The 20,996-nt window shown below is 45.7% G+C and overlaps 3 protein-coding genes across 4 annotated transcripts; 2 read left to right on the forward strand and 1 right to left on the reverse strand.

Moving 5' to 3' along the window:
- The first annotated feature begins 50 nt into the window (after window positions 1–50).
- On the forward strand, window positions 51–5,130 carry fam234a (family with sequence similarity 234 member A). The gene is made up of 12 exons (XM_057024477.1): window positions 51–173; window positions 1,182–1,474; window positions 1,555–1,665; window positions 1,757–1,939; window positions 2,246–2,370; window positions 2,452–2,584; window positions 2,695–2,827; window positions 2,906–3,049; window positions 3,187–3,268; window positions 3,560–3,709; window positions 3,786–3,888; window positions 4,004–5,130. The coding sequence occupies exons 2-12, from the start codon at window positions 1,213–1,215 to the stop codon at window positions 4,204–4,206; spliced, it is 1,629 nt and encodes a 542-aa protein (XP_056880457.1). The 5' UTR covers window positions 51–173; window positions 1,182–1,212; the 3' UTR covers window positions 4,207–5,130.
- A 791-nt stretch (window positions 5,131–5,921) lies between these two features.
- Window positions 5,922–7,655, forward strand: LOC130521261 (cytochrome c oxidase subunit 6B1). Its single transcript, XM_057024895.1, has 4 exons — window positions 5,922–6,223; window positions 6,747–6,862; window positions 7,119–7,219; window positions 7,428–7,655. The coding sequence occupies exons 2-4, from the start codon at window positions 6,757–6,759 to the stop codon at window positions 7,479–7,481; spliced, it is 261 nt and encodes an 86-aa protein (XP_056880875.1). The 5' UTR covers window positions 5,922–6,223; window positions 6,747–6,756; the 3' UTR covers window positions 7,482–7,655.
- Window positions 7,656–8,938: 1,283 nt separating this feature from the next.
- LOC130526791 (katanin-interacting protein) lies at window positions 8,939–20,507 on the reverse strand. Of its 2 annotated transcripts, XM_057034713.1 has the most exons (29): window positions 20,354–20,507; window positions 19,750–19,838; window positions 19,215–19,318; window positions 18,832–18,908; window positions 18,404–18,579; window positions 17,883–18,001; window positions 17,706–17,789; window positions 17,436–17,567; window positions 17,019–17,301; window positions 16,463–16,608; window positions 16,242–16,348; window positions 16,068–16,164; window positions 15,764–15,973; window positions 15,206–15,343; window positions 13,500–14,352; window positions 12,454–13,218; window positions 12,147–12,355; window positions 11,977–12,055; window positions 11,723–11,900; window positions 11,442–11,607; window positions 11,181–11,347; window positions 11,041–11,105; window positions 10,845–10,955; window positions 10,547–10,686; window positions 10,367–10,468; window positions 10,127–10,287; window positions 9,961–9,984; window positions 9,557–9,648; window positions 8,939–9,467 (listed from the first exon to the last, which is right to left on the reverse strand). In XM_057034713.1, the coding sequence occupies exons 3-29, from the start codon at window positions 19,290–19,292 to the stop codon at window positions 9,409–9,411; spliced, it is 4,818 nt and encodes a 1,605-aa protein (XP_056890693.1). In that variant the 5' UTR covers window positions 19,293–19,318; window positions 19,750–19,838; window positions 20,354–20,507; the 3' UTR covers window positions 8,939–9,408. The 2 variants fall into 2 exon arrangements, with proteins under 2 accessions (XP_056890693.1, XP_056890701.1); XM_057034721.1 differs by lacking the exon at window positions 9,961–9,984.
- Window positions 20,508–20,996: the final 489 nt, after the last annotated feature.

Consider the following 20,996-nt stretch of genomic DNA (forward strand, 5'->3'; position numbering starts at 1 on the left):
TGAAAGTCAAAGGAAGCGACCGAGCTGCAAATGTGTCCAATCACATCGTCCAATGTTACCGAAGGTAACCAATCACCGCCCAGGAAACCCAGACCTGCTTTCCCAGAGGGATCTTGAGCCCTCAGCAAGGCCTCTCAGGCGGGCAGCAGCTGTTGACAGGCCGTCGTTCACAGGTACTAAGCCTATCATTAAATACGACTTTTGTTGTGGTCCGAGATTGCGTGTGTGATAATATCGAAATCGACGGGTCTGCCACAGTTTAATGGGCGCATTAATGTGAAAGGCAGAGAGGTTTTTTCGGTGAAAGTGTGATTTGCCCAAGTTGTTGTTGTAGCCGCGGCTGACAGCTCTGCATCTGCAGGCCTACTGCTACTACTCACAATTAGCAACTCCAGTGTCCAACAAGTGTCCCATAGTGGACATAAAAGAGAGAAACGTTTCCCAGTGTGCCTAAATGTCGTCAGTACCGCCGAGATTCTTGCGTCACTCAACAAGTGACGCAGAGGCGTCATCAGGTGAATGTTTCAGTGTGAAGCTAACATTTGTAGCCATCTGACGTGCTGTTTGCAGGAAAAGTTACATTGGCTCATTTATGCTGAATAGTGTTTAACATTGTATGTTTTTCCATGATATGACCGTGTTTACTTTTTCTAACCCTTCAAAACTGGATTTCATGTTTTGAAATGTGTGAAGCACACCTAAATGAGTCTGGGTGAGGGGGATTGGTCATTATTTTTGTGCTAAAATAGTGGATCGAAGGAGTAAATCTGTAGTCTTGCGTCTGAATAGGCTTAGGCCCACAAAGGTTGATCCCATAGAATTGGACAGTGCTGCCGTCAGTATTTTTCATGCACTAATCTGTGAATGCCAATGTGTAATAACAATAACTGTCTAGTTATTGTCTGTTTCTCTCACTTTCTAGTTGAATCCACCACATGTGACTGGCACGGACATGTGCCAGGATTTGAACATTCATTGTGTGATGATACAATACTTTTCCCACAGATTGAGAATAATCTCCAGTGTACGGTTCAGGTCCATCACCACTTCTAGCCACTGATGGGCTGTAGGCAGGCTGGGGGAACTCCTATAATGTTACAGAACCTTATAACGTGAAATTTTTATGCCGTGGGACCTTTTAAAAAAAAAAAATTTACTCTGATGTCCTTGTCCTATAATAGATGTGCTTACTCGTAATGCGTTAATTCAAGAATGGAGAATACAGTCATTGCTGCAGAGGTGGACCCTCTAAAGAGAGCAGAGGATGGGGGTGAGGTGCCTTCATCAGCAGAGCTGAAGAAGAAGACCTGCAATGGAGTCTTGGGCTTTGCCAAACTGACCCACTGGCGAACAGCGGTTTTCTTCCTCTCCATATTCCTTTGCCTCGCCATAGTGTTTGCCTTCTCCTTCATCATTCCATGTCCTGTCCGACCACAGTATCTCATTTCCTGGAACAGAACTTTCCCCGAAGCAGGTGTGCACAAGTGTGGGTTTCTTTGGCTGGTTGAATTCACAAGCGTGACAAATGTGTAAAGAGTATCGCTTCTTCCGCAGCATCCTATGACTTTTTGGCTACCGAAGACACAAACAGGGACAAGGTCAATGATATACTCTTTGTTCTCAGAAGTTCTAAAGGCAGTCAGAACAACACGTGCACTGGAGCAGGTAAAACATGTGCTTCATATTTAATAACACAGTATCAAGCAACAAGAGTGGCAGTTTCATTTAATCTATAACATTATTTGAATTTTTCCAGGTCTGCCATCACCATGTGTGTTTTTCATAGCAGTGGACGGGACAGATGGAAACGCCCTGTGGGAATGTCCACTGGACCCGGAATTTCACTGGGCTCAGTGTGGTCTGGAGGAGGATGCAAATAGAAACTGGGGCTGTCTGGTGGCCCATTCAGACAAACTCTCAGCCATTGACAAGTACACTGGTGGGTGACTACCATCATCAAAATGTGTCCAGTTATTTGTGTTTACTGTAGTTAATGTGCTTTTTCCTATTAGTGCAGTAAAGTATTACATAGGTGTCATAAATCTATGACAAATGATTTTTGACAGTAGCAGGATCCACGAATCCTGGTCTTTCAGACAGGCTTTTGTAGAACTGGCACATTTCCGTCTTGGACGGAAAGGAGGCAGTAAGGGAGAGTCTTAATGAGGGATGAGTGGTGCGGGAAGAAGGAGCAAGGTAAAAAAAAATGTTGCTGAGGCCGACGGTGTCCGTGTGATGTATGCAGGTGAAGTCAGGTGGCAGCAGCAGCAGCCTCCCGGGCTGCACGGCACTGCACCTGTTCTCAGTGTCCCAGATCTGGACAGGGACAAGGTCAAAGATTTGGCTCTGGTGGCGTCAGACAACACACAGGTAAACATGGCTGCCAATTCGGGTCCTAACGCGTCAGAAAAAACAAAATGACTTCATTTAAACATCTCATCCCACGTGCAGACTCAGCTGGTTTTCCTCTCGGGGAAGACGGGAGTTCTGATCGGTTCTAAGGTGGTTCTGAACTCCACGGAGACAGCTAATCATCTCCTCCATCACAGCACAACCGGGTCACAATATGTGCTACTGCAAACAGGTTTGTGCCCACAAACAGCCATGATCTATCGATCAAGATACACAGGGACACCTGGACACACAGACGGATGCCGGTTTTTTCCTGACACTAGTGCGTCTGCTTCTTCCCAGAAACGGGCCTGTACGGACTGGCTCTGTATAAGATCGCTGCCAAAGCCAAACCAGGGACGGAGGTGAACCTCAAAATGGACAAACAGTGGGAGAAGAATGCCAGTCCAACATCCGGGCTTATACCAATCTATGAGTAAGCCCCAGCCTCCATAGAGCGCACGTTTGTCTCGCCATCATTGCTCCTTTCAACAAGAACTGATTGCTCGCCCAGATCGGACTCCTTGAGACGCGTGCTGAGAGTGGGACCAGGAGAGGGAACCCCCAACCTGCTGCTAGTCACTGGAAAGGAGGTGGCACTCCTGAATGGGAAAACATTGCAATCACTGTGGAAGATCAATTCCAGCTCAGTCCTCAGGTCTTTTTCAGAGTTTGTGTCAGATATCATCTAATTTGGCTCCAATGTTTCATGTGCTGCTCAGTAAATGGATGTTTCCAAGTGGAACCTTTTATTTTCATAAAACAGCTGCAGTGTGTTCTGTGTTCTTTATGCAGGGAACCCTCTTTTGGACACTTTAACAAAGACGGCATACTCGACGTCGTGGTTGAGGAGGACAAAGGAGACTACGAAAAGAGGGTAGGCTTCGATTCATATTTCCTCGGCCCGAAAACTTCTTATTGCCGATTTATTCTGGATTATTAAAGTCCTTCACCAGTAACATGGGCCCGTAGCCGTGGGTTGTGACATCACATCCTGATTAAATCAACACTGCAAAGCAGGAGATGGTGATAGTGATGATGATGATGATGATGATGATGTATATTCAGGTGTTTATTGTTCGGGGAAATTCCGATGACTCCTCTCAAACAGAGGGAAGCCCTCATGATCATGGCAGCTGATTGATGACATTTGTCTGTCTGTCTCCAGGTTGTAATCCTTGATGGGAAGTCGGGCGGCGTTCTGTGGGAAGTCCTCTTTTTGGCAACTCCTAACTCTCCGATTCCAGCCTCAATACACACCACTAACTACTTCTCCATCTTTGTGTTTTGGGGGAAGAAGGATTTCAACGCCACATCTGTGAATAGGCTTCCTTAATGTGACAACTATATTTTTGTATTTCTCACAATAACGCTAATGACGACTTTGCTTCCAGGTCCCTGGAATAAGTGACCGCCATATTTACATGCTCCACCCACTCTATTCAAAAGTTCTGCTGGAATCTCCTCGTTCCCTCGACCACATCCTGACTTTTAAAGGTGATTTCTTCTTTTTTTTTGCAATACCTGTGCTGGAACAACATGTTGAATTCAATGAGCTCTTACAGTTGACGGATGTTTGTGGCTGACGATCTACATTTGTTTTGAATCCTAGCCACGCTGCTGGAGCGGGGACGCCATGCTGCCTATATCCTACTGACGGGTCCTGTCACTCAGGAGGCCCAAGGCACCGTCGTCCTCAGCAAAAGGAAGCTCAAGCAGGATGTTCCCAACAGTGACGTCCGCAACGTCGGCGACGGTGCAGAGACCAATGATGTTATCAAAGAGGCCTTCAATCGTCTCCGCTTCAGCGACTGAGCGGAGCATAAGTAGCATCCACCCCATGTCCTCGGTGTTGATGTTACATTAGAACTCTGAAAACCAAAGCTTGTACCCCAAGTAATACTTTCCAGATGCTGGCAACCACAAAACCTTTGTGTTTTGAAGTCTGGGTTGAAAAGGATTCCAAAGATCTCCCATTTCTTCATGAGATAACTCCTCCCGTGGCCTTGTGCTCGTGTTCCTCGCACCTTGGTGTACCAGTGCAGTGCCTTTTTTTCCTTTAAAAATAACAAAACAAAACACCGCCATAGGCGAGGAGTCCAACCTTGTTTCTGCGGTGCATTGACAGAAGACCGAGGTCACTCAGGCACGTTGGCGTCCTTTGTCTGGCCAATCCCAGCAACACCAGAACTAACGCTAGTGACAAGAGCAACTAGTTCCACTCTGGGTTACTAACTTGTACAATCAGCTGTCCTTATTACTTTTCTAGAATCTGTGTCATCAATCACATCCTTCCAGGCCTTTCCTGTGTTAACAGTGTGTAGTTCTGGAGGCTGTTCTACAGCAAAAGAGCTGTAGCCACGATTAAGCAATTTAAGCAATTTCATTTTAAGTGATTAGGATCTATGCAACATTCTTCCACACCAGATTTTACAGGTCAGAAGGCTTCTTTTTATTTCATGTCTTGGTGACTTAATTTTATTTTCACCAGTGCTGCTGCCAATCTATATATTACCCTTTTTTCTGTCCAAAGATGCTGTAACTAAACATGCTTTATCTTGTATTTTGACACATTTCAGACACTGAGAATGAAACGTTCTCCAAAGTTTTGATTTATTGCTGTGGTTTCACAGCTGGTCTCTAAAAATTTTTCTGATGGTTTTTGATGTATATAATATATTGAACTCGTGGGATATGATGTGTTTATAACCTGAGCAACATTAAAGTATTTTACACTAAGTTTGCGTATTACACAGTAAAAAAAAAACAACCCAAAGGTGTCAGCATATTTGTCCACTGTTGTGGGCCGACAGCAGATGAGCAGGTCACGCGTTTTCGTGCCCTGTCGTGCCTGGATTTGCTCCGATGCTCCTGGAATGAAGCGGTTCAAACTCCGGCGGAAGGCTTTGCTGCCCTCTTGTGGTGGACAACGGACGCAGCTCTGCGCACTGCCGGAGCCATGTGTCCGCCGTCAGTCCATGGATACACTGAGGGCTGTCACGTATCACGGAACGGAGCTCCACACTTGACTCCATCAACATGAGTTGGGTCTGTCACCATGACGCACAGCCCCGCACCCCACCCCCTCCTCAAATACTCTGGAAGTCGCTCCCTGTGTGGGAATAAAGGGATTCTACATGGAGGAGTTCATACCTGAAGCTGAATAACCATGTGGGATTGACGTTGCTCATCGCAACATAGGGCAGAAGACCTTGTTTAACCCGGTGTTGCGGGGGTAATGACAGTGTAACAGCATGGTTATCCACGTTGACGCCAGTCTTTTTTACGTGAATGTGGAGAAATTCTTCCTTTCATTGTCGGCATTTGAGCGCCGCCGCGCATCGCTTTCGCTTTTCCTGCCACACATGTCGGACCCGATCCACGCGGCGCGTCCCCTGACAGAATTCCTGATGTTCCCCACCTTCACAATCAAACCAGGCCCCGCCAGTCTGAAGTTCAAACGCCAATTAATGATTCACGAAAGCAGAATACTTCCGCGTGAAGCGCACAGCTGTATATCCCACAGCTGCGCGCCAAAGATCGTCTATGGGCAGCAGAACGCCGGAACGTGCCTCTGGCGCCCTCATCACTCCGGAGCGATCGCTCTGCGCTCTTGTGCCAAACAGAAAGTTGAAAGCACATGTGTGATATCTCAATGTGACCTGCCGCCGCCATACCGGTCGGATCGAACTGCACGGCTGCGTGCACGGACGTATCCGGGGCGACGCGCGCGCGCAGCGTAGAGGCGCACGGCGTTTATCAGTGGAAGGAGACACTTCCACCGTCCGGTATAAAAGTCACTTAGAGGCCGAGGCAGCAGCTAACACACAAGGTAACGGTAACGGCATGTGTTTGATTATTCCATTAATCCACATTTGAGTTAAAAGTGTGCATGAGGATGGTTTTTTTAGGCCCTGTGGCGTCTTCTAAAAACGAAAATATTTGAGGGCGATATAGATCTTTTGTCGGTATAGTGTGCAGTAATGTCATGTTAATTTAAAAACGCTTTTTAAAATATTAGTTAGGTATTTATATTGCGTTATTTTATCAGGAAATGCTTGTTCAGGCCTGGTGAACGTTGCGATGATAAGCCGGTCGTCAATAACACGTCGAGGTTGATCTTCCGCATTTTAGTCACTGCTCTTCATTAACATTCTTCCGTATAAAAACACGCGTTTGACAGTAAAATACGGTGTAAGAGGGGAATGTGTGATATGTTCCTAGAAATCCCCCCGTCAGGTGACGCATGAAGCTCCCGCACAGTCTTGCGCGTCCGTGCGCTTTTTTTAGCTCAGTAAAATAAACCAATTGTTTTTCCATCTTTTTTTAATCGTTTCATACTGCTGTTACTGCAGAGCTGGAAACATGGCTGAAGACATTAAAGACAAACTTGAGAATTATCGCACTGCCCCCTTTGACGCCAGATTCCCCAACCAGAACCAGACCAGGAACTGCTGGTCCAATTATCTGGGTAAGACTGCTGGTCAAGGTCAAAGAACTTTCCACACATTTCTCAGCTTCAGAAATGAAACCAAAGCATTACTTCTCCACTAAACAAGCCAGAATGTTTGTTCTACGAAATATTGAAAGACTGTTGCACTGCTGTTTGCGCGTGGCTCTTGGAGCTATTGCCCTCTCCAAACCCTGTGGAGGTCTGTCGACCCTTGAACCCTGGGCTGGACCTGAATTCTTGACACTTTCAATTGCTTTTGTCGTTCCTCACACAGACTATCATCGCTGCCAGAAGGCTCTGGATGCCAAAGGAATAGACACAGCCCCGTGTGACTGGTACAAACGGGTCTACAAATCGCTCTGCCCCATGTCCTGGGTAACTGTTTTTTACTTTTTTAATGTATCTGAGACGAGACACAGCTCGGAGTTTGTTCAGCTGGGGTCAAACAAGCGATAATGTTCCATCCTCAAAGTCAACATGAATGTTAGACACAAACATATTAGTCATTTTAAAAGATTCCACCCCAGGAAAACAACCCTGTTGTGTGAATTCACCATTTTTGTTGTTTTGCTCGTTTCTTTAGATTCAGAAATGGGATGAGCAGAGAGAAGAGGGGACCTTTCCAGGCAAAATCTAACCTCCTGCAAGGCTGTTCATCTGCAAATATATAATCAGTAATGTCAGCGTGGCGGGTCACCTCCCACTGCTGATGGTTTGTCCTCCGTGGACTCTAACTGAATGCTCATTCCTTCCAAATGTTCTGAAATGTACAGCTAGTTCTGCAGTAAAGTGTCTCAGGATGTATTTAAGTTATCCCTGCTGGCGTCTCTTCTGTCTACAAATAATAGTCAACTTAGAATTTGTTTAAAACTTTATTCCTTCAAATACAGCTACATCAAATTTACATGTATACTTGAGAGTAAAAAAATAAATATTTGAATCCACCAAATGTCACACATACAATAGCCACCCTACACCAGTTGCACACACTGACATTAAATACAAAAATGCATTTCATATATATTTACTCCCATTTGGTACAGAGTGTATTATGATTATATTCAGGCTCAATGATGCAGTGATTAGTCCAAAAAGTTTCTAACATTTAAAGATAACAGCAGCCATGATAACAGCAGCCAATGATGAAGCAACAAGTTAGTAAATACTGACTGAAGAGAACCACACCAGCAACTACACACTGCAGTGAAACTATAGTTTGAATAAAATCCCTTAATTTTGAGGTTTAGGGTTACAGTTCTTGCATATTAGAGGTTGCTCATTATATAAATCTGCAAATCTGTTAATATTTCCAACAAAAAAGCTAAATCTACTTTGAAAAAAAACAAAAAAACCTGCTTTCGAAAGAATCTTCCTCGGACTGCAGCTTCGATAGAAGGTCACTTGGATTGTAGTGATGTTCGAACAGAAGAAAAAAAGCTTCACACATACTGCCCGAACTTTACAAAGCCAAATATACATTAAAAGAAAAGGTGCTGAAGCTTCAGTTTTCAGGCTGAAATTCACAAAAATCAGACCACCAAACTATTTTCACGCTGAAAACCACCAAAAGTGACACCATGGGCTGTAATATGCATCAGCTCAAAGAGACGCCGTTGCTAGAAGAATTGCCTGCATAGCTTTACAAAGGTGGCTTCACCGGTGGGAAGGCTGGAACGCTCAGGTTACTCATGTTTCCCCACATCCTCTGAACGGTCTCGTGTGGCCTTGGGAGCTTTTATGAAATAGTGAAAAACCACAAGCAGCGTTTAAATGTGCAGCACATAGGTGGCGATTAGCAGCCGCAGGGGAAGAGTTCATATCAGGCACGGTGACAAGGCTGGAAAAGAAGCAGCCTCATGGGTTTATCCTGCCATTTTGAGCAGACACAACAGGGTGAGGAGGCTGTGGTGGGGGCAAGTCCTCAGGGCAGGGGAAAGGGGCAGATGGAACAATGTGGACTGGTTGGACATACGTGTGGGGGTGAGAGAGAGAGAGAGAGAGAGAGAGAGAGAGAGGAGAGAGAGAGAGAGAGAAGAGAGAGAGAGAGGAGAGAGAGAGAGAGAGAGAGGAGAGAGAGAGAGAGAGAGAGAGAGAGAAGAGAGAGAGAGAGAGAGAGAGAGCGAGAGAGAGAGAGAGAGAGAGAGAGAGAGAGAGAGAGAGACTAGGGCTGCGACAACAATCAATACAATCAATAATAATCATTAATCAAAGTGCTGGCTGTGGTCCTTTCATTATTGTACTGATATTATTTAGTTTTTACTTTCTCGTGGAATATTTAGGCAACAGTAATATCGTTTGAATGAAGTGATAAATATAATACAGGGGTTATTGGGAAAAAATGTGCAACCAATCAATTGATTATATAATTAGTTGCCACCCTGTGTTGGTAGGTACACGCGTCTGAGTGTGTGTGCGTGTATTCATGTGTTTGTGTGTGTGTGTGAGCCCTGACCCCTTCGGTCAGGACCATGGCTGGTTGAATTCTTTGGGTTTTATTTAAAGGTGTCGCAGGCAAAAAAAGGGCCAAAGCTTAGGTTTCAGTCCTCCTCTTCCTCGCCCCTTCATCAGTACCTCTGTTTTCGGTGTTTCCCTCCATCTGTCATGCACGTTTTCGGTCGGAGAGCTACAGCGAGGCAGAGTAAACAAGCTTTTAGTTCACGAGCAGTGCAATTTCCGATGACTATGACATTTGTGGAAGTTGCCCGCACTCGCCTGGGTCAGCCGTCTGCTGCTTCTTCTTGTTGTGATGGACTATTTGATTCTCATCAGTCATCTTTACATCTTGATCCTCATCAATGTAGTTACTGAAACACAAGAGCACAAAAACGGCCTGTGACAAACCATAAACCATAAACCATAACCTTCGTGCCTGCTGAACTCAGGGCAGAAAGGGGAGACATAAATCTGGGGCTGACTAACAAAACAAACCGAACAGGTCCTGGAACAAAGAAGTAATGAGGGAGGGATCAAAGTAAAGAGGAAGGACAGAAGGATCACAAGTCAAGCGTGTGGTAAGAAGGGTGTGGCAACGACAGGGGAGGAATCTGAAGGCACGACAGCAGCCGTCCATACAGGGATTGACCACAGGGAGGTGCTATTGGGGCGTTGTTACTCACTGGCGGTGTCTTCTGCCACGGGGGCTGAAGCAAAGAAGAGTACACGTCTGCTTAAAACTACTCACCATTTTCTTTTGTGGAGATCTTCATTCTGACCTTCTTGGTTCAATCATGCGTGATTTTAATCATTGCAAACAAGCCGACACCTATGTAAAACTGCAGGTACCTGATAACCGTGTTCCTCTCTCTGTGGGCGATGTAGGCATCGTCTGTGAACAGGATAGTGTGGTAGGGCACCACCGGCTCGCACGTGGGAAGAATGCCACGTGGAACGTAGCTCACACAGTCCAAAATGCCGTTATACACCAGGAGGTCATCTACCAGCAGCTAATGAGACAGAGAATGTCAGCGGAGGGGAACAAATTGGAAAGCTGTTGTGTTTCCCACAGCCAACAGACATGCTTACGCCAAATTCCTTTACTCCTCGCTGTGGAGTCTTTGAATAATTCCACAGCTTGATCATGGACACGGTCATCGGCTGATCGAAAATGACATAGACGTGGTTGACCTAGACACAATTATTTACAGATCAGCACCGTACACGAAAGCTCTTTGGAGCGTTCAAATGGACCGTTGAAGCGTTTACCAGTCCAGGCAGAACCGGGGCCAGCCACATATGCCTCCCATCATGAGTGCTGTTGACTCCATCTATTAATTTATCTGGAGTTCTCACGTCGCCGCTCACGTTGTCCAGCACGTTCACGCTGTCTGGAAACGCCGCTATGTCTGGAGGTCACCATGCTGAGGACGTTCATACCCTTTAATATCCAACAGTGAAAATAACTCACAACTTATTCCGCCGTGAACTTCTGTTAGCATGACATAGCATCTCTATTTGGCCTGACCTAACCCAAAAAGGAGCGATCTTTTCTAATAAAGGATACTGTTTTCACTCAGACTGATCTTCTCGTGCTTCTGGTCGTAAAATTCAAGGCCGTTGAGACCGATGTAGTATGGATCTCCCCAGGTTGTTAACAGCTGCAGCTGAAATATGACTGGCGGGTGAAGGTCAAGGTGGATCACGACTGTAGTCAATAACTGTTAGACACCGTGTCCATTCACACATTTATCAGAGGATACACCCACAAGGCATGATGGGAGCTTCGTAGTCCATGCTCGGCTGCTCGTGTCTCACGGAGCTTCCTCTGAAATCGAAACCACAACATTAGAAACAAATGCCCATTTCAGGAGAGCGGGCTGAATCCTTCCTGGTCCCCTACTTGTGATAATCCTCTGTGCTCCTGTTGACAGGAGGTGTCAGCAGAAAGTCTATGAAGAGGATCTCCTGGGCAAAGTCAAAGTGACAGTTACCCGGTCCTTTCCTGATCAGGAACCCCTCTGGTGGGGAGATGGCGGCATCATCGATGAAAACATGAATACTCTTCACCTGGAACAAAGATGAAGGAACTTGTGCTTCATGGGGAAATATTAAATATCAGCACCACCACACCGATGCGCTGCTGGCTCAGTGACAGCCTCACCCCTCTATAAGAGTCCTCAGGACTCTTGTTGTAGTTCCATATCCGGAGTCCAGCGATAACCTGGGTCCTGCTGAAGATTATGTTCAATGTGTGGGGCTCTCCAAAGGAGAAGGGGATAAGCCACATGTGATGGTCTTCAGTGGTGATGTTGTAGCCATCTATGAGCCTGAGTAAAGGACACAAAATGCAAATTAAAAACAGAAAAATCCAACTCCAGTCATCCAAGTTGGTGATTGATTGGTCACCAATGAACTAAGAAAAGTGTACTATGCTGGTCATACTTATCAAGCGTGCGCAGATCGTCCCCATACTCAGGGAGGTCATTCAGGTCTCTGGGGGAGGCGGCCATCATACTGATGTCTAAAGGTAAACCTTCTCCATCCTTCCCTACCACCTCCAATCCTGTGAGGCCCATGTAATGAAAGTCCCCCCACGTTGACATCAGCTCTATTCTGAGGCCTGGAGACAGGGCGACAGTGTGAGAGCCAGACAGGCGGAAGAAAGACTGAACCTGCGAGTGGAACCGTTCACTCACTCTTCCCAGCGTACATTCCTGGAACTAGCTCGATGTGGTCCTCAGACCTGCTCACAGTAGGGTTGAGATGGAGTTTCAGCTGAGAGAGGACATAAACACATGCGGTGTTAAGTGTGCCGACACAGCAAATTTGGAGGAAATGTAGAATTTTGGCATCTTTCTGTGCTTACTGCGAGGTCTTCCTCTCTAAAACCAGCTTGTGTGAAAGGTCTCTCCTCTCCTTCTCCATCAGCCGTCCGTGGTCTCTGAAACTCCTCCTCGTGAACCAGGCCCTCAGGACCTTCACCTTCACTGAGGAAGGTTTCATCATAACCAGACATGGCCTCCAGTATATCGTCGTCGGTCGTAAATAAGATAGTGTCACCAAACTGGTCCATCCCTGAGTGGCAGCAGAGCAAAAGCGGGGGAGGGGGGCAAATTTAAAACGGACACACAAACAGAGAGTAGTGAGTTGTTGTGAGTGATTTATTCACCTACCTCCTGACAGGGTCCCAGCAGCCTTGGCGATCTCCCCCCTGAAGATGCATCTTCCGTCCAGCACCATCTCCACCTCCTTCACCCCTCGGAAAGAATGAATGCGTGACTTGTTGTAGTTCCAAACGCGGATCATTGCCACTTGGTAGGGGGCCCCAAAATCCACAAAGATAGTGTGGTTGCAGCCCGGGGTGAAAGGCGCTAACCACAGATGCATGTCGTCCTGGGTGCAGTTGACCCCGTCGATCAAATTTGTGACCACGCGTGGATCCTTGCCGTACGCGGGGAGGATGTTGATATCTGGTGGGTCGGCGTGGATGTGGGTGGGCAGTATGGGCTCCCCGCTGGAGCTGAACACCTCCAGACCGTTGAGGCCGACATAGTGGCGGTCCCCCCAGGTGGACAGGATGTTGATAATCAGTCTCTGTCCCTGAGGAAGCACTGGGATCTCAAAATCATCATCCCGCTCCATGGATGAATCATCCTCAGGACCTTCACACTGCGCCCCCTGAGCAGTTAAAGGGGAATGGGGGCTCCTGGGTGCGGTTAATGAGTTTGCCGGGAGCGTGGGCGGACCCCTACCATGGCGCTGGAGGAACTCATCAAAGATGTCCCCGTCGAGAGACATGTTGGAAATGCGCCCGCGTTGGCACTGGTTGAACTTGCTGAGCGAGTCCCAGGACTCCCTGAGGGTCTCGTCCTGCTGGCTGTGCAGCTTGGCCATGGACGAGCACTGTCTGCTGTTGAGGACCAAGGACAGCGGCTCCTCTGGAGGAAACACAGAGACAAAACAATCAATGACACAGCCAATTACGCCATGTTCATGTCAAGAGGAATGGAGGCAGTGAAGGCTGCCATCAGGGCCTCAACTCTGTACTGAGGAAAGAGGTGGAATAGTTCTGGAAGTGCTTCTTTAAAATAAGACCACACATAACAAAATGTGAAAACTAACTAACTGCACTGTATATCTGACGTCTCAGCTCAGGTTTATTCCTCCAGTTATAAAGCAATAACATGTAAATGCGTCTTAAGTTGACAGTTTATCCTACCTGCATTAGACAGCGCAGCAGTTCTGAGGTGTTGCTCCTCTGACGGCCTGCTTGGTACCGCGGCGTTACGGAATGAGCTTCTGCGACCGCTGATGGGCCTGTCTGGTTTAGGTTCTCCTTTGAGGTCCTCCAGCAGGTCACAGCCAAGATCCAAAGAGTTAGCCTTCCACGGGCCCCCATTCACGCTCTTCTCCACACCCCTGCATACTCTGCCTGGGTTACAAGGCAGGTCTGGGAGCATCGAAGCGGACGAGGAAGAAGACTTGGGCTCAGCAGAATTCTGGGGCACCAGCCATCGGGGCTTTTCCCTGCTGGCCTCGCAGCCCTCTGGTACTCCCCTGTTCAAGGGCTGAAGCCACTGGGGGGCCACACGTGAGGATGGCTGGGTAGTGACTGTCTGCTCTAATGGTGCAAACTGCTCCACCTGCTGCCTGAGAGAGAGCGGCTCCTCTGAAGCAATGAGGTCAAAAGAGCTTCTTTGCATTGAGGAGCGACGAGTGGAGGACGAAACTGCTCCTGGTGAAGAAATAATGGGAGGCAGCAAAGTGCGCGATCTCTCTTCCATGTCCATCATTGTCTGGCCTGTGGACTCTAACGACTGTAGGTTTGAGAGGTGGGGGCTGCCCACATCTACACCATTCTTAGTCTCGATGCACTGAGAGCTAGCACTTCCTAGGTTGTGTCTGGAAGACACAGGGCTGGAAAACAGAGAGTCCAACAGCTGGAAGTCCTTCAGGTCAATTGTGGTGCTGTAGTCAAAAACCTGGTTGCCACAACCTTTTCCCAGCTCGCCTTCGAACACCAGTGTGCTGTTCAGATACAGTTTTATATGACGAGCACCAACGTCAAGATCCTGAAAAAGAAATAGAGCTTCATTTTTATAGGAGCATACAAATCTGTTCCACAGTAAGAGCTCATTTAAAATGATGTCATCTTCAACAGAACACCTTGTGCACCATAACAATATAGTTCAGTTCTTTTTATAGTGATGCAAGGACAGATATCGGATTGAAAGGCAACAATTCATTCAATTATTGTTTTCTAAATGAAGTTTTACTTTCACTATAATTCGATGCATGCAGTGTATCTTTAAAATTATAATTCCAAAAAGGACAAATTAAATTTCTTGGGAAACACTATAATAAATGTCCTACTGCTTTCTTTGTTATTAACATACAACAGAAGACACAGTAGAAGTGACCCTCCCATAGGCCGGTCATGGCTGCCAGAAGGAAAATGCTAAAGCCAACTCAAATCTGCTCAATCCTACAGACGGCAAAGTTCTAAAGCCCCGCCTGACAGTCAAGTTTAGACAAGAACGTGTCCCACCCACTGTTATCTTACCTTCCAGGTTTACGAAGTGATTTGAAATAACAGCAACAATAATGGAAGAGGTAAGACTTGGTCTTTGTAGCCTCTGAACAGGAGCGATGCTGAGAAGAAACCCTCACTTCCCCACACACTAATCCTCTGGGGCTAATCTCTTACTGTTCTACATTTGGACTGTCTGATTGGCGGCTAAGGCAACGACTCTTATAAGCTCCACCCTCTGACGTAACCACAACAATCACTTCACATTAAATACATCACACAGTTCTGCTGGATTTATGATCCACCCCCAGAGCGACAAATAGATAAAAACTCAGGAGACTAACCACAGTGTCTAATTATAAACTGCACTGGCACAAAAATAGATTCTTGCTTACATGAATGCTCCTGTTGTAGTTCCAGATTTTGATATGAGATAAACCAAAATCTGGGGAGCGCTCTGTATTCCTGACAATGAAGTAGAGCTGGACAGGAGGGTGGAAAGGACATGTCCACATGTGATGCTCTTTGGTGGTCTGCCAACACAGGACAACAGAAGGAATCAGGAAATATGTATTTGTGTAAATAGCCTAGAAATCAGGCTACAAAACTCCTGCTGTAAAGGTGTGAGCGGCCAGAAGGACCTTTTCTATAGTAAATAATAAACACATCAAAGCACATGTTAGATGTTTTGGAGGTTTAAACTGAGATGGTGTGGACATGGGGATGAAAGCTAGGTAGGACACCTAGAGGAAGAGCTGAGACTAGATATGTGGAGGTCGCTGGAGAGGACATGATGTTCGCTGGGGTGAGAAAAGAAGAGATGGAGATTCACTGTGGTGACCCCTGAAGCGAAAAGCTGAAAGAAGAGGACTACGAAATAAAAAGGAAATGAGACGCGTTACAGAGACCATTGGAAACCGGTGGGAGGATGAGCTGGGCAGTGAGTGACTCACCTTCGCCTTTCCATTAACAAGTGCCGCCAGATTCCCGGGATAGTCAGCGTTCCGGATGTCCAGGTCGTGAGGGGACACGTACAGCTTCTTGTTTCGCAGACAGAAAAACTGCAACTCAGTCAGACCGACCTGCAAAGCATTCCCCCAGTTTGACAGGATCTCCATGGTAACATATATGGCAGTGGTGACCTCCGCTGCAGACTGCTTTCTCTGCAATATGAACACACATCATACGGAGCTCTTTTAGCTATATCACAGCCAGCAGCATTAATGGTCAACTATAACCTCAACTGGGATCACTCACCCACTGCTTGCAATAGTCTGTGGTAACACTTTGGGTAATGCTGTATCTGGGTTCTGCGTCAAGTTTTTCCAAGGCTTTCAGTAGTTTCTGTTGTTCCCTGATGAGACAAAAGACAAGTGGCGTATTTTGATATGGGGGAAAGGCCACTAACGAATGTTTATTCAGTAAGCGTACCTGGAGCCCATGTATGTGATTCTGTTCATGGCTAACGCAACCCTGTTCTCATCCTTTTCATCACTGTTGTGGTTCAGTGATCCATTTCCTGACTGGTGTCCTCTGTCCTGAATACAAACAAATCAAAACCGTTCCCAAGCCAAAGGGGGAATCAAAAAAACCATATTTTCTGAATGAGTAGCAGTCTAAAGTGCGCTGACGTGCTGGAGATGGAGTCAAACCTTGCTGCGGCTGAAGAGCTCGTGAGTTTTTATGAGGTCATTTTCTCTTTGAATGGCCTCACGCACACTGCAAGCCGTCTCCTCTGGGTCCTGGGTGTCAAAGGTTTCTCTCCTCCTTGCAGACAAAATGCGTCCAGGCATGCGTTCTAAAACGATCCATGGAAAGAGCGAAAAATGTAAATAATGAATGCAGCCATGAGATTATGCATTCTCATAAATCCTACACCCCAGATGCTGACCATTAGAGCAAGTGCACAAGACAGACTGTCCTGAAGACCACATGACACAACTACAGTGAATGATGGCAGAACAGTTTCCATAGCAACGGTAAAAAAATGACTGACAAAAACAACTTTGATGAGGTCGCGAATTCAAAGTCTACAACTCATGAATGTAAATGTGGTTATGTACAATAAGCCGCATAGTCGAGGTACAAAGGCCAGCCCACGTGGTACAAACAGAGATAAATTGGAAAGAAAGTTAAAAGAATTGATAAATAAAAGAATCAGAATGATGGGGAAATGTGGAGACAGAAAGGAGCAGCCCAGAACTTCACCTGTCAAATACAGTGGATGCGAAAATAAACGCAGAAGCAGACCTTTCCTTGAGGGCCCAAAATCCAGGACGATGAGTTCTGCCGAGTCGAGATGGCTTTGTGAGGAGCAGGGCCGAGAACTGGAGGAGGACTTGGAGGAGGAGAGAGGCAGCCCGAGCTCATCCAGACTCTCTGTGCTCTCATCCCTCTCAATCTGCTCCTCTATCGACTCCTCGTCTGACTCCTCCCCCGCAGAGTCACGGCTACCTCGCTGCATGCTAACCTCCAGGCTCCGACGCAGAACCTTGTTAATAAAAGTCAGCGTTAGATGCGCATCCATGCACAGCTGTGTGTGTGACGACTGTTAAAGCTCTCCAGCAGCATCCATGAAACACTGACTCATAAATCCACAGCATATGGAACTCTTCTTCTATTCACCTTTACTTCCTCGAGGTTAAGAAGCACCTTCTCACTGTGGTCTTGGTTTGTTTGACCTGCTTGGCTTTCAGAGCTGAATGAGTGCAACACGCTCGTCGTGTCTCCAGGGGAACAGGGACTACAAGGACTACTCTGTATGAACAAAGAGATGGAGAGATACTAAATAGTTCAGACAGCTGCATCTGACACAACCCAGAAAAAGACCCACCCACACACACACTCATACACACACACACACACACACAGATGTTAGTAACCATCATGCATTACCTCCATGTCTTTACTTTCCGAACGGGGCTTTTGTGGGAAGATCAGTAAACTCGGTCCTTCCTCTGTCCGAATCCTGATAGGTTTCTGAAAACATAAAAAAAATACATACTATATTTCCTGATTCCTAACATTCACCAAAAATACTGATTTACAAGCACTATTATCCCATAAAAATACCTCTACCTGCACCCATTCTTTCCTGTGAACATTTCCTGGGGCAGTTTGGCTCCTCTTGGTGTTGTCCTGCTCTGGATTACATCTATCTTCAGTTAGCTGGTGCGCACTTCTAGAGGCATCTGTGGATGAGTAACAGACGTAAACATGAGCAGCTTGCAGCCGACTGTTTCCTCGGCGATATGAGTGATATGCACATATGCAGATGGCACACTGCACATGAAAGAAGGCAAAATCCTGGCCGCCAGCTACAACTGTCACTGTCATTGCATCAACAAGGCTGGATGTGGAACCACGTTATGCAAACTACAAGCTGGGCAGTGGTGGCCATCACATGGTGCTCCATGCACTCGGACAGACACGTCCATACAGCGAGAGGAGGAGCCTTTAAAGAACAGAACTGGAAACAAATTCTTCTTTTCACATCACAGAAGTAAATAACTTATGAGGTGTTATGTAAGAGTTTATTTTTTCATATGGAGTGTCTGTGACTTATTAATGCAGCACCGGGAGCAGCAACATACCGGCTGGCCATATGGGCTTCCACACAGGTTTGGAAGAGACGACCTTGTGTTTGGAGATCTTGTGCTGCTTCCTACTGGTTTCAGCATTGGCCCCATTGAGATAAATAGAAAAACCTTTCTCCAGCTTCTCCAACTCTATCTCCTTGGTGGTTTTGTTTTTAAGCCGCTTCAAGATCCTGAAAGTGAAGACAGTTATTGAATGCCTGCTACAACTATTAGCTTTGAAAACATCATTTACCAAGTGTCTACAACAGAATTGTTTTTAAAGATTTAAGACATGCATAAATGCTGTACTTCCATCTGCATATTCTACACAAATCTTCTTCAATTCAGACATTGAGCACTAAAAAGTACAGTATTTCACAATATATGTATATAATAGTAGAATCCTATCAGCCCCTCCCACGCAATCTGTGTTTGAGTATCACCTGTTTTTGATTTGAAGTTCAATTAAATGGTCATCTACAGAAGAGGCATTCTTCTCTCCTCGGTACGGTTTGCTCCACTTGAGGAACACACACACACAGAGTCAGTGAGGCAGAAATGAAAACACACACCAATAGTTGCAGGTCTGTTCAGGTCTAAAACAATTTGATCTTCCAGTGTTGAATTTAGAATGCATCAATACTATGCATGCAGTGGGTGGGTGGACGGCACGATGGCGACAAACATTACAAATATGATGCACATTTTTGAATCCAGATGGAATATTATTATAGAAATCCTTCATAGAACTTTTGTTTTGTAAGATTTTCAACATTAATTTGGCTATAAAGCGTGGAGGATTAATAATCATTAAATATTCACTTACGTAATACTTGTTAAGAATATTTTCTGCAATCATTAGCAAAAGGTTACAGCTTCTTTTAATTAATGATCCCTGAATCATTCATCAAAGTATCTTGCCCAGCATTACTACAGGGATAAGAGGAAGCAGAAAACACATCCACACACTACAATAACACAATATTACCAGGATTTCACGGTGATGCACAGGACAGATGAGAATGAAATGTGTCTTGTGAACATGACAATTTACTACTCATGCCGTTGTCTTTAACAAATCTAATCATGCAAAACGAACAGAGGCATCACAAATCCCTTACTTAGGGTCTACAAATCAGTATGGCTACAGCATCTGTCACTGTCAGGGGAGGAGCAAAGAAATTGAAATGAAGAACAGAAGGAAGAGCAGTTGTTAGTGTCAAAGAACACAGCTTATGCTGAATGAAAAATACCACATGCAATGTTTTGTTTAATGCCGTGAAAATTCATGTAAGAAGTAGGGAAAAAAATCAAGGAGAGATACGGTCTGCCCGACAATGTTAAAAGAAATCTGTCCTAACCTCGTCATCCATCGTGTGGCTGCAGATGTTATTCACATGCTGCTAGATTTGGGGCAGAATCGGCCGAAATCCCCATCAAGAGACCCCCACTGTTGCATAAAAGCGGAATGATATGCATTTTAAGATGTCGCATCAGTCGCTTGACGAGTCAGCAGGAAAAAATGCAGCACATCAGCTCCCATTTCTGAGGCACAAACTATATGACAGCATGTTATCCGAACGAAGCTTTGCTCATAATGAAACATGCATTCCGTTAACCTGCCGATTTAAGGTCATTGGGATTAACAAATGTGATCATTTAATATTTACTATATTAAAGCAAACGCATTAAAAATTAAGACACATGCACTTTAGTGGCGTTTTAATCTTACACGGAGAAGAAACGCTTTGTGCTATTCTTTATTATCATTGCAGTTGATAAATCGTTGGTTGATAAAAGTGATGTCTTGCAAAGACATCATTAGCAACCTAGCATGGATGCTAACAACAAACAGAAGGCTGGCTAGCATTAGCATCTGCAATAAAAAGCCATCGACTTCCTTTTCTTTTCATATTTTTGTACACCGTTTCCTGTTATACCAGGGAACACCGGGGCAAGTCTTACCGTTCCAGTAAAATTATTGGTTTTATTCCCTGTTACATTACGGATTTCCACCTATTTTTCATGTGACCACTGTTGGTTGTTAACGGTGACGGTCTACCTTAGTGATGAGACGACGTTATCCGAGCAGTCTTTTTGACGCGAGTGGCGCTGGCTCCCGACGTTGAATTAAGCGATCCACATGCGCTTAAGATAACATTTCCACGGGAAACCATCTAGAAAAGAGACAATAAACCACATAACCAACCCAGAGCCTTAATTCTTTTCAGTTTTCACCGTAAGGATGAAGCCGAAGGCTCTTTATGTTTAAAATAAAGTCAACAATTCTTCAGTTTAATAGGGGTTGCATTCAATACCGACCCAACCTGTTTTTACTGACTGTTAAACTAGAAAACAATCAATAAAGATATTTGTAACAAAGGTAATCTAAAATCTCGTCTCAAGTCCAGGTTTAGTAGTCAAGTCAAATATTACGGCTCACTTCACCTAGCTGGACTTCACATTACTAGTTCACCAATTGGAAGCGCCGTATTCTTCCAGCCACGCCCCTTCCAGCCACGCCCCCTGCAGCAGCTGCAGCGCCGAGTCAAGCTGTCACTTGTGCTGCAAACGTTAAAAAACCAAACCATAGCAACAAGGACTTTCG

Source organism: Takifugu flavidus, chromosome 1 (genome assembly GCF_003711565.1).
Source record: "Takifugu flavidus isolate HTHZ2018 chromosome 1, ASM371156v2, whole genome shotgun sequence".
Taxonomy (NCBI): Eukaryota; Metazoa; Chordata; class Actinopteri; order Tetraodontiformes; family Tetraodontidae; genus Takifugu; species Takifugu flavidus.

Excerpts from the sequence above, each read along its gene's own strand:
- fam234a (XM_057024477.1), top strand. The coding sequence starts at position 1,213 with ATGGAGAATACAGTCATTGCTGCAGAGGTGGACCCTCTAAAGAGAGCA. Across the intron at positions 1,475-1,554 it reads CAGAACTTTCCCCGAAGCAG|CATCCTATGACTTTTTGGCT; the intron begins GTGTGCACAAGT and ends CTTCTTCCGCAG. Across the intron at positions 2,828-2,905 it reads GGGCTTATACCAATCTATGA|ATCGGACTCCTTGAGACGCG; the intron begins GTAAGCCCCAGC and ends TTGCTCGCCCAG.
- LOC130521261 (XM_057024895.1), top strand. The coding sequence starts at position 6,757 with ATGGCTGAAGACATTAAAGACAAACTTGAGAATTATCGCACTGCCCCC. Across the intron at positions 6,863-7,118 it reads CTGCTGGTCCAATTATCTGG|ACTATCATCGCTGCCAGAAG; the intron begins GTAAGACTGCTG and ends TTCCTCACACAG. Across the intron at positions 7,220-7,427 it reads CGCTCTGCCCCATGTCCTGG|ATTCAGAAATGGGATGAGCA; the intron begins GTAACTGTTTTT and ends TCGTTTCTTTAG.
- LOC130526791 (XM_057034713.1), bottom strand. The coding sequence starts at position 19,292 with ATGATTCAGGGATCATTAATTAAAAGAAGCTGTAACCTTTTGCTAATG. Across the intron at positions 18,580-18,831 it reads GAACTTCAAATCAAAAACAG|GATCTTGAAGCGGCTTAAAA; the intron begins GTGATACTCAAA and ends CTTCACTTTCAG. Across the intron at positions 9,468-9,556 it reads GCAGCAGACGGCTGACCCAG|CTCTCCGACCGAAAACGTGC; the intron begins GCGAGTGCGGGC and ends GCCTCGCTGTAG.